Source organism: Podarcis pityusensis (genome assembly GCF_964106645.2).
Source record: "Podarcis pityusensis genome assembly, chromosome: 7".
Classification (NCBI taxonomy): domain Eukaryota; kingdom Metazoa; phylum Chordata; class Lepidosauria; order Squamata; family Lacertidae; genus Podarcis; species Podarcis pityusensis.
This window is the reverse complement of record NC_138031.1, coordinates 26,380,725-26,393,420: the sequence shown is the minus strand read 5'-3', so window position 1 is coordinate 26,393,420 and position 12,696 is coordinate 26,380,725. Positions and strand designations below refer to the sequence as shown.

Here is a 12,696-nt window from a genome sequence, read left to right as displayed (position 1 = left end):
GCAAGCCCACATTAGCCCTATTCAAGGATACAACTGCATTGTGTATAAAGACACAAGGAGAAGCAAAGGTACCCTACTTTTCCATGTATAAGACTATGTTTTTTCTTTAAAAATCATTATAAAAAGTGGTGGGCGTTTGATTAGTTGCTGTTGCAGCTGTCAGTGGCTATTGTGCATGTTATTGGTTGCTGTGTCAATGGGTGGTGTTGATTGGCCGATGCTTTGGCAGTTGGGCAGGCAATTGGCAACTTCTGCCAGTGATGGGCCAGGCGGGAGGCGGATTTTGTGATGCGTGCGAGTGAGTGATTTTTGGCAATCCCTCAACAACCCTGGGTAATGCCCCCCCAAAAAATTTCAACAACTCTGTGCCATCTCCCCCTGTTTTCTTAAATTTGAGTCTCCAAAAATAGGGGGGCGTCTTATAAATGGGGGCATCTTATAGACGGGAAAGTATGGTATATTGCCAAGTCCTGTCCCCTGTGACACATCATTGTCACACTGTTTAGAGCCCTCCAAATTTTGAGGGTGAAGGTCTGAAGTAGGGAGCCGTTACTACTTATAGAGGCTCCCTCCACAATACAAAACCCTAATTGTGAAGGGCTCTAAATCATGTGGAGAACCCTCAGATTCATGGAGGGCTCTAAAATGTGTAGGAATGATGAGCTGGAGGGGGTGGGGCTTTTCTTCATCTGTTTCTCGATGCACAGGGAGAAACTTAAATAGGGATTTTGTCCGGGGCACTTGGTCGGGATATAGCACTCTAGGAAATCGATGCAAAATTTAGTTTTGGTCCCCACCCCCAACTTTACACAGAGTGGAAGAAAATAAATAAAGTTCTGCTTCCATTTCAATCAATTGTAAAATGATGCTGTGTGCTAATGATATAACAATATTTGCCCCAGGGAATTTTTAAAGAACATTATTTGCCTGGTTTCGACTGACACATTTAGTTAAACTGGTGGTAAATGCTTTCAAACCAAGAATGTTTTTCTATCTATTCTCTTAGCAATACCAGTCCAGACATCGTAAGCAACAGGTAGGGCACACCTGTAACAATTCCTTGGAGTGCTCTACACAGCAGATGTAATGATGTTCCATAAATGAATTCAAAAACCTGCCAAGATAATAAAGCTGTAATGTGAAAATCATGCTTGAAACTGTTGTTTCATATATATATATATATATATATATATATATATATATATATATATATCCTACTTGCTTGTTCAATTCACATAAATATTTTTGAATGCCTCTTCTTACAAACTGCAACAGAGAAGAAGAGCAAGCATTTGATACACCTTTATTAATTTATTCCTATAGCTGCAGTGGCATTGCAGGTCTGTCTTATTTGCCCCAGTTCCTAGCTGCCAATATGATAATTTGCCTTTATGTACAGGCAGCAACCGTTTTAAACGTGCCTGATATGGGGGCAACTGCACACGCAGGTATTGCACCGAGCCCGGAAGTGACCTAAAAATGTCACAAAAAGGGGCTGAACGGGCTGGCGCAGAGGCGAAATGAGGTGTTTGCAGGCTTTTTCAACAGTGTTTCAAATATACACGATTTCATTTAAACATGCTGTGCCTTGGAACCTAACCCCCACATAAACTGGGAGTTGCCTCTAGCACATTTCTTTTGAAGCATCTGAGAAATGAGACGTAGGAACTTTGTTATTCTGGGATTAAGCTGCTTCTGTCACTACCTAGTTACAGATGCCCTTGTATTTTAAAATAACAGAAGGTGGTTGGGATGGGGGAGAGAGAAGATTTTCCAACGTAGAGTGAGATGTAACAGTGTTGAGCAATGATTATTACATTTTGTTTCTCACTGGCGGTTTTATTAATTCTTTTTAAGGTACTGATTTTGGCAGGGTTTGCATCTTCTTCTGAAACTGTCTTTCGTGCAGATGGCATCAAACTGAAACATGGGCAATCAGACCCTATATTTTAGATATCCACCTCTCCTTAGATTTATTGAAAATCAGATCTGGTCTGGTAAGACACAGACGTGGAATCAGGGGTGAAGCCAAACCGCATAGTTTTGACCCAGGCTGGTCTCCATATTTTGATTATATAAACAGGGAGAGTCATACAAGTACTTCTCCCAAAGCCCTCATTGCAGTTGGGTTATATACACTCATCTTAAAACCTTGGCTATATATAACTGCATCTCTGTAATTTGTTTTTTTATATATATACTGAATACGATTTGTGTATAGTTTTGTTATTGTATGGTTAAGTTAGTTTGTGCATGTTTATGATATATCACTAAAATTATTATTTTTAAAAAAGAAAATCAGATCTGACCTTGGCCCATATTAGGCAACGGTGATGCCTTCAAGCCCTGGCATGCAACAATCATATCCTGTACAGATGGACTTCACAGTGGGTAATGGACCCCACCACCAATCCTCTACTTCCAGTAAGTAATTCAAAGTGGAGGAGATACATCTGGGAGAGCATTATTCACTGACAAGGCAAGGACTGACACCCATAGACATTGGTGATGATGCCATTGCTAAGGCCCAGAAGCTAGGGTCCTAATGCAGACCCAGTATAGAGTCCAGAAAAAAGAATCAGATCTCCAGGTGCCAGTTAATCTGGGTGCTCTGGTTGATTTATGGACAGCGAAATCCAAACCACAGCTAGGGAGCTATAGCTCAGACCCACAGTATCCCAGGACCTACTGCTCATGTCAGCAGCAAGGTTTGGGACGTTGCTGTTGCTTTAACTCTGGACTGATACAGCTGAGGGACCCAAATTGAACTCCACTCCAGGGAATGGAACATCTTAGGATTCAGCAGATCCATAACTGCCTGTGGTCTGCCTCCATCCTGCAATTGCCACCTTTGGGAACCTACACTGGCTTTTGACAATGGGGACATTGCCGGTGATAGCTTCTCAACTGCCTGGCTTCAGTGAATGCCTCCATGATGATGGAATTCCCTCTACCTCCAGCAGATGGGGTTGGCCACTGGATCCTAACCCCCTCTAGCAGCACAGATTTGGGGATTAGTCTCCCTCTCTTCTTTATTTGCATTTATCCTGCCTTACTATGTAGTATATGCGCACGCACACATGCACGAGTTGGACTCAAGTAACTTTTACTCAGAGTAGATACCTTGGAAAGTTAGTCATGGTCATTAATTTCAAGGGGTTTACAAGTTAGTTGAAGACAACCCTATATATTTTCATTTTATGCACATCTCTTTTGTTTTTGGTAGTGTTTTATGCTTGGTTCTGAGGGGTGTTTTTTGGTCATTTGTATTGAGAATGTTTCGTTGTCTTTCTGTATTTCATTGATTTTTGTAAATCGGCCAGAGAACTTGGGTCTCAAAATGGAGGAAGCAAATAAGTGATTTCTCTCTCTCTCTCTCTGTATATATATATTCTCAAGGCGGATGACGTGGACATGGGTGAGCTCAGAATTGGCTGCCCACCCCAGGAACAAAACACTTTTTTGTTTTCTAATTCCAGTGGTTTCCAATTTACATCTTGAGTGCCTTTCAGCATTCAGCAGCTCTCTCACTATTTGTAACATGTGTGAGTGCTAACAAGGAGGAACAGGAAGGAGAGAAATCAGATGAACGTGTTTGCCAATGTAAAGTTTACATTTACGTTACAGAACAATTTAAGTGAAAACGTGTGTAATCCTCACCTTTGGAGTTTTCCTTTAGGTGCCCACCAGCCAGCCATGCAAGGAAATGTGTGCGTGTGGCAGTAACATTTAGTTTCTCGTTTCTCAGCAACTTGAATGAGTTTGGAAAATGGGTTATTTATACCAAGCAACAAAAGCACAGGCCATTCTAGATAATATAGATTTGCCTCTCTGTCCTACTCTGAGTAGACCCAGTGGGCTTAACTTAAACATCACAGAGCTACCATTCCCAATAAAAACGTATTTATTTATTTATTTTAAAAAAATCAATTTAAAAAAATCAATCCTCCTCAGAAAGCTTTACAAATTGTAGTACTGTGGCGGGAAAAGAGGTCTACGAAGAACTCTCAGCACCCATAACAAAATGCAGCTCCCATGATTCTTTGGGGGAAGCACTGACTGTTTAAAGTGGCACAATACTGCTTTAATTGTGTAGTACAGATGGGGAAGTCCTTTGATTTTAATAGATCCACTCAGAGAAGGACTTAGCTTGATATAACCCAAAGTTCTGTTTGTAGAGTTTGACCTTCAGAGCTATCTATTAATGAATAAATTCTGTGTTATTTGCCAAGGGAAATGTAATTCTGCAACCAACATGAATGCAAACTTGCATATTTTTATTGTTTGCGTAATTTGTTCTTTGGCTAGACATGGGAGGAAAGTAGCTCCACATGACACTCCAACCTACCTGCTCAGTTGCCCTAGTGACTTCTGAGTTTCTCCAGGTACAACCCAGTTTTAAGTCACTGAGTTTCTCCAGTTGGTGGATACTGTGCTGTGTAACAAATCCTGTGCTTCTACGTATCCATGGAATATACACAGCTTCAACGAACCCTAGAATGTTCACGCTCCTTGATGCAGTAACAGAGCAGAATCCAAATTCCTTAGATGCAGGCAACCTGGATATTCCCACAGAGATGCAGGTGCTTGTGGGCTATTATACTCGGTCTCTGTGTCTCCTGTTCCTGTTTCATTTGACTGGTTCGCTTTGTCAGCAGCTGCAACCAGTTCCATTCACCCTGCCAACTTCAGCGTAAGCCAATTGCAAGGTCAATTTTCACTTTGCTGCAGAGGAGTTGCAAGGCAGTAAAACCTGATCATGTGGCGTTTTCCATGTTACTAGCACATGTCATTTTGTTTGGCCCTTAGTGTTTTAAGTATATAGATGCATGCGATGCATATCATTCCCATAGAAAAAGACCCACTCTGGTCTCTCTTCAGATCGTATAAATCTTTCGCCTTTTACTGGAAAAGACCCACATTAGTACAGTAGAAAGATGACCAAACCTAAGGAATCCAGAGTTCTCATCCTATCTTAGCTATGGCCTCACTGTGTATGCCCTCAAGACAAATTTATGTGCATGCATCTATTTTTGAATCTCTCACATCTGTATCACACTCTTCCTCCAAATCCTTCAGGTCACCCACCTCATTACTCACATGCCTGAGAGTTATGCACATTTCTGCTCTGCTTGCGAAAAGTTCTGTAGTCTAAAAGCTGACACCAACATTGCCTCAAGAAAACACATCAGCTGCACTATTCCTTGTTCATGCTAAAGAGTGTAAATGAGTTAAATGTTAATCAAGGGGGGGGGGGTTAAGTGATTTTAACTACAGTATAGGAAGGTAATAACAAAATACATACCTTTTTTATAAAAAAAAGTACTGTAATAAATTGTTGCGAAGGATTGTGTGTTTATCTGATACGGATAATTTACTGTGGAATCTGTTTGTAATTGGTTACTATATATACAAAATTATGTTGTTATGATGATTATTGGAACAAGTTTGCTAGAAAAGGCATTTCCCCCTTGAAACAACCATTCCTTAGGCTCACCTTCAAGCACACACGTTCTGGCAGAAATGTGCCATCCTTTAAGGCTTTCCCCTTGCTGTCATGCCAGAAGCCTTTATAAATGTGAACTGAGATGCCACTATTTCCTGCTCAAAGCAAGGCTGTTTGTAACAACTGTCTCAAGAGTTCTCACCGGCTTAATGAGCTGGTAGCTGCTTGTTCTGGAAAGGCAGGCAATAATATGTGTCTTTATCTGTTCATTAATCTTAGCCATTCTCAAGCTGCTCTTCTCTGGCAATTCTTTACCTTTGTGCCGCATCGCCTCTTCCTCAAATGCCACCGAGTTGCGATAAATAAAAGTCGAGAGTTCCAGGGCTCTTTCGTAGCATTATTAAATCTAATAATGAACCCAAAATGTTGGCAACCTATCCTGAGAGGAGATTTCCTTATAATTGGATGTTGGTTTTTTGCCTCTGCCCGGTGTCATTTCAGGAGCTAATGCCTTCAGAAAGCTGATCTATAGAGGTGTATCTCAATCTGACAATCTATTTGTCATCGAGAGCTTACTCCAGGAAAGCAAGGCACACTAATTTAAGTGCAACTTCCAGCAGGTCCCCTATTGCGCTGCAAAAAGATGCCGTGGTAAACTGAGTGTTTGGCTTCAGAATTCATGAAGAAATCAATTTTGTAAACATGGAAACTCAATGTGCAGCTGTCACACTGTAGAGTACAGGGTACTCCAGGATAAATGTACTCTGGGATAAAGAGTACTCCAGGATAAATGGCTTGAGAACTTCAGCTCTAACATGTCTATTAACCACTGTTTCATTGCTTGAATCCATAAATGAATAAATCCATTTCCTTACTGGGCTCCATAATGTCTGTTAAGAGCTCATTAAATGTTTCCAAAGAAATACTTGGTTGCAACAGTGGTCCCGGAAAAGGGTTTCTCGAAGTACTAGGAGAATGCACTCTCTTTGGGGAGTATGGTTGTACCAATTGGGGGCAGAGTTTGGCAGGCCTTGCCAGTATTTGTTAACACATGTGATTTCTCAAAGTGTGGGTGCTGACCGCCGCTGCCCCCCAGGAATGCTGAGATGAAGTCACAAGCTCTTGACCCATTAAGGTCTTAGGAATAACACTTACAATTACATTAAAAGGTTTATCCTCCATTCAGTGAGAGAGACACCACTTCAAATTGTCCAGGAAATAAACTTCCCAAATGCTAATATTCAGAGATGTGTAAACAATCACTCAGTGGATCATTCATTACCCTCAGGTGAGATGCTAGGGACCATTTGAAAATTAGCAGGGGTGGCTCTTTTCTGGGGGAAGGGCCAAAGATCCGTGGTAGAACATATGTACTACATGCAGAATGACCCAGATTCAGTTGAGAGTAGGGTTGAGAGACTTCTGACTAAAACCCTGGAGAACTTCTGCCAATCAATACAGGCAATACTGACTATATGGACCAATGATCTGACTCAGTGGAAGGCAGTGTCCTATGTCCCCTCCCTTTTAACATTACAGGTACTGTATGTTACAAATGACTTAATAGAGTAAAGTTCAAATAGGTGAAATGGTTTATCTATTATTTTTTGGTCAAGAAACTTGTGGACTTATTTACAAGGCTTCTGTCTAAAACCACAAGGCAAGTTTCCCTTCCTAAGTTCTTTTCCAGATATCTGTAGATCCAACCATAACTGGCTGTTGGCTGATATATAGTCTAAACACTTTGACCCTCCAAGCATGTTTACTAGAGGTATGTTCCACCAAGTTCAGTTCAACTTTCTTCCCGATATGTGTCCTTCGGATTGAAGCCTTAGCAATCCCTATTTGGGGGGAGTAAAGTGGAATGCTGATACTTGAATTCACCTCCACAATTTCACCAAGTTAAAAATTATTTAGGGTGCGTGAGGTAAACACAGAGAGGGGAAAAATAGGACAGTGTTTTAATAATTATATGTTTGTCTTCGATTTAACATGCAAAACAAACTGAATACAATTATACAATAGTCCCGAAAGTTACAAGTTTTACGGTAAGGTTACCAGATGTCCCCGTTTCCCGGGGACAGTCCCTGGATTTACAAATCAGTCCCCTGACAAAATCCATCCATTCTGACTGAAGTTGAAAAGTGTCCCCAGATTTATTAAAAAAAAAACTGGTAACCTTATTTACAGGCTATTGCAGCTCCCATGTACTTGTCTGGTACTGGTAATTGCAGCGCCGCCCAAACTGGCAATAACTGATACTGTTGTCTCAACTGGGGACAGTAAACAGATTGGCCCATTTTTAAAAAATAAAAAGGCTCCTACAATGTAACATTTCACAGTTGTGCATGTTTATTCATCCAAACAAGCTACAAAATAATGCTGAGACATCTGTTTGAGAGACACTGGAACCTAACATTTTGGCTGTCTCTTCCCAAATTTGGGATTCAGTAAACATTAGCAGAGAATGGTACTGGTTAAGGGCACTGACATGCCATATAAGGTTCCTTTTCCCATTCTTGGTAACGTTTTAAATCTATATGTTATTATATAAAACATGGCACACTGAGGTTAAATTAAATGGTCACATGAAAGGATATGCATTCACAATATTCTTTTTTCTGATTTAAGTACAGTTCACACAACTTAACAGACTAGTGGTATGTGATAAAGGCAGTGCTTTTTTCTGAGGGGACGCAGACCCCTAAACATTTTGTGAATCTTTGTACTTTTGTCCATTTGCTGCATTTATTTTTCCTGATTTGAACTATAAGATGGTGATTTTCTTGAGTCAAAATGAGAGTACCCCTAAACATTTTTAAAGAAAAAAAAAGCACTGGGTAAAGGAACAAGCAAACACCCCTCCACTCCCATTCCAAAGAAAGCTGGTGTCAGGAGTGGGAATTGCTAGGCATTTGACATGGCCCACAGCCCTTGGAGCACTATTATGCTCTGAAACTGCTTGGTTCTGCTACTCTTCCTCCTTGCTAGTCCTGCCTGTTCACCTGCCCTCTCTGGCATGCAAGCAATGACAAAAGGGAGGAGATGGAGAAGCAACATCCATTTCCCTTGGGCTCACTGTCAGGCTGGTGTGCAGAAAAGCGAGTGGGCAGTGGTGCATTGGAGAGGAAAAGGAAGGACCACAGAGAAAGGAAGGTCGCAACTCAAGAGACAACACTGCCTCCACCATACAGAGAACTTCACTAGTGCACTGTGCAAACACTTGATCTCATAATTCTTCCCCCATGCAGGCTGGGTGCCAAAGTGCAATGATGGTGCTGGTTCTCTAAGTTGCATGAACCAGACCCAGGTTTGTTTATTGTTCCGTTGAGAGGGGAAAGTACACAAATAATCATAGCCAGTTTATTCATTTGCCAATTTCATTCTCACAATTACAAGCAGAATTCACTACAAAAAAAAAATGCCAGGAAGCATTTCCAACACTACCGCTCTCTTTTTTTGCAATTTCAGTCAAGTACCATATTATCATTTCTTTAGTCATAAAAAACCTGAATTATTCTGCCAGAAGAAGTAAAACTTTACATGTAAAGTGACCAATTTTTCAGTTTGGATTGATCTGCATTGTGTTTCCTGTTTTTGGAATGTTTTCATGTTATGTCTTTCAACTTGGACGCATTACAATAGTTGACTTTCAAAATCTTTATGACAAACAACAGCGAAAGAAACACCTATGATTTGGTCCACAGACTGAGCAGAGTAGCTTTATGGTTAGGATGTTAAAATGAATTTCAAGGCTTCAATAAACATACCAAACAATTCTCTATTAAACTTCCATATCCTAATCAGCACAAGGGCTTCTCTGATGCCCCATTAAAATGAACGAACCATGTGAACAGCATCATAAATTTCCCAACCATCAAATCTGCACAAATTCATCACAATTTTTTTTTAAAAAAATGCAGACCTTATCATATACTCAGATGCATTTTTTGTATTATTTTTTTTCCCTTGGAACTGAGGTTAGGGGGGAAAAACCTTATACATTATATTTAGAATTGTATCATACAAGAAAGTATTAAGGAGCCAGGATGTTTCAAATTTACTGGGAATTTGTATGGAAAAGGTTTGCTAACCGTTATTTGAACTTATGAAAAATGACTGCCTAATTGCCAAAGAGATTTTTTTTAAAACAAAAAAACAACCAGCAACCATGTATCTTCCATGTTGATATTGCAGGAGCAGCAATGGTATAATTAAAACAGAATTTCAACTTTATATTAATGAAGCAATGCGCTAATTAAAATCAACATCGACTGAACTTTCTATTTACATTCGTTAAGATAGCCCAAGAGGCAAGGAACTCTGCTTCAGAGGCATATGTGAATGCTTGAGCTTCTGTCATCCAGGTGCCATTTCTGACAGAACACATGTGCCTTGAACAGTTGGCAATGAATGAAAAAGATGACTGCTGATATATATGCACAAAGGAGCCAGGGTGACACTGAAAATAAACTTGCACCAAAATATTTTTTTTTAAAAAAAAGGAATAGAAGGGTTCTTCTAAACAGAGAGGTTTGCCGTGTGATTCTATGTCTAGATGTGCTACAATTACAAATTATTAAAGCATGCTTATTTGGGAAGTGTTTCTTCTGGCAACTCTTGATAATTTGGAAGCTCTGGATCGTAGAGTTTGATCATAGTTGACTCCAAGTAGCTTTTACTGAGTCGAGGCTCTCCATATTCTATACAAACATCCATTGAAAGCCACAGCAGAAAATGCTTTGATGGTAGACATAGGTCCCACTGGGAGAGGGAAGAGCAGTGTAGTGACCCGTCTGTTTCCATTAGCTCCAATCTTAAAATATTTGATTACACCTCTCTCGTCTGGTTCTTGGTTCTCTTACTGATGGCTATACTTGAGCACAGTTTAATTTGCTGTTAGGTAATAAATCCAAGTATATCAACTTGTAGGCCAATACCATAAATTACCTTTAATTATTTTCCCGGTTAAAATCTGCTTTGCAAATGGAAACTCGAGGTGGTTAATTCAAGGTGATCTTTGCAAATTAGTTTTTAAAAATCCCCATGAATTAAGACTGCTTGTTTGATATTGACACTTGCAGAGGTTGCAACCAACCTAGGCTGCAATCCTATACACTCCTATCTGGGAACAAGTCCAATTGAACTCAATAGGCCTTACCTATTCGTGAATTGTCCATAAATTGTGCTGTCCTGCTTAGCATCTTCTGGACTCTTTTGAGCTCTGGATCTTGGCATTGGGCTGTTTTGCAGTTAGTAACAATGACCGTCTTCCAGCCAACATTCAGCATTTTACAATCTCCTTATTCTGAATGGGATTTAAGCATGTTTTACTCTCTCACTGAAATCAATAATCAATGCAACCTATGTGTGTTTTTGCAGCATCATGCCCAATGGTGCAAGAGGGTACACTTGATGCATTGATACGGAGAAGACTGTGCTGGTGTGGTCGAATCCCTCTTCTCCAGCTTGTCTACACTTTTTGCTTGCAATGTCCAAGTAAACTTTGGCATACTAATACTTGCTCTCACTAATTACTGGGTATGATCCAGCTATAGTTAAGCACATTTAAATTCTCACTGGTATTAGTCTAAGAATTAAACATATGCTTGAACCTTTCCTACTGCCTTTAATGCAACTTAACATTCTTAATAATAGAAGCATGCCCACAGACAGCACAGACAATGTAACTTCATCCAGTTCCATCCTATTTGGTTTTGGTTTGTCTTGTTTTTGTGAATTCTACTTGTTGCCATCCTTTGAAAATAACAAATTAATTCCAAGATGAGTCCAGGGAAATCAGAGTCTGCCCTCCAACATGGTAATGCTCATAAATGTAGGAAATTGTATTCCGGAATCAAATATTTTCCAGCTCAAATTATGAAACAAACTATGAAAAGGGTCTATATCATTCAATAAGCCAGGTTGAATAACAGAGGTTTGGTCAGCGGGCTTCATCATTAAAACCCGTAAGCGTTGCTACAATATTCCCATGAGTGTCAAAAGTTTCCAAAGTTCAGGAACTTGTTCAAGTTATGGCCACCTCTGTGAAGAGACGGCTTGTTCATCATCATCTTCTTTTCTAGAAAAAAAAAACTTACAAAAAAGACATCTGCTAGTTTTCATCTTGATCCAGTTCAAGGTCAACCTCTTCGGACAGGTTAAGATAAAAGAAAGCATAACATGCCACCAGAAATACCAATATAGCTCCAAGGATGAGGCTGACTTCCTGTAGCAATGATAAGATTGGGGTGGGGGGGGGAGTTAGACATGCCATCATTTCAGTTTAATTAAGAACAAATGACATTTTTCATTCATAAATACATTAACATTGTATGCAATTTACTCAACACATTGTAAATTATCATGGTAGGAATGCAAGGCCCCACAGTTTACTTAACCAATGTCCAAATACACTTTAAAAAACAACAACCGTGAACAAACACCCTGACCAAATAATGATATAATCCAAACTGAAGGCGACTTTTGGTTTCTTGGTTTGTTTTACCACATGAGCAAACCTAACCTTCCCCATGATCTTCAAATTTCTAAAGGGCTTTCACATGGAAGATGGAGCAAACTTGTTTTCTCCTGCTCTGGAGGCATCAAGCGACAAGAAAGGAGATTCCGACTAAACATCAGGAAGAACTTCCTGACAGCAACAGTCTCCCTTCGGAGGTAGTGCACTCGCCTTCCTTGGAAGTTTTTAAGCAGAAGCTGGATGGCCGTCTGTCATGGATGGGGTCCCTTCCAACTCTACAATTCTATGATTCGGTGGTTAACATGCATTAACAGTAAGGGCTAAAGCAGGTGTGATATTAATGCATTTCTTATGTGTAACACACACATCTTTATTAGTGTAAATAGCTGTGGGGATGAAGAACAGCACGGGTTTTTTGTAGGTGAGGAATTCAATCCCTTTCCCCCTGCCACAAATCTGATGACAACCCCCACCCCTCAAGCTACTGCTTTGGCCAACAACTTCTATTAAGGTCAACAGGACCAATCACTGGGGTGGAGAAGGGGCTTTTCACTGGAATCACAGCAGAAGCAAAGGCTTCATTTCTCTCTCTTCACCCACTGTGGTCTTAATCTTGTTCAAATCTCCCCCCCCCTTTTTTTTTTTAAAACTGCACATTTTTTAAAAGTGCATTTAATGTCGCTTCTAGTCTGGTTATCAGAACTGAATCTGGTGACCATGAGGCTAAAGAAGAAAGATGACTGTATAACAGGCTTAGCAAGCTTTTTGC

General features: G+C 40.1%; 1 protein-coding gene and 1 long non-coding RNA gene across 6 annotated transcripts in view; one reads left to right on the top strand and one right to left on the bottom strand.

Annotated features, from left to right (window-relative positions):
- Positions 1–252: 252 nt before the first annotated feature.
- LOC308481382 lies at positions 253–9,348 on the top strand. The gene is made up of 3 exons (XR_013988612.1): positions 253–298; positions 2,295–2,424; positions 5,948–9,348. It is a non-coding gene; the product is annotated as an uncharacterized lncRNA (long non-coding RNA).
- The window catches only part of TRIQK (triple QxxK/R motif containing), a 58,322-nt gene continuing 54,421 nt past the window's right edge, over positions 8,796–12,696 (bottom strand). For all 5 annotated transcript variants that reach the window (XM_081013707.1, XM_081013708.1, XM_081013706.1 and 2 more), the window contains one exon: positions 8,796–11,675. In XM_081013707.1, the coding sequence (XP_080869833.1) occupies positions 11,562–11,675 (114 nt within the window). In that variant the 3' untranslated portion in view covers positions 8,796–11,561. The remainder of the gene's footprint in view (positions 11,676–12,696) is intronic.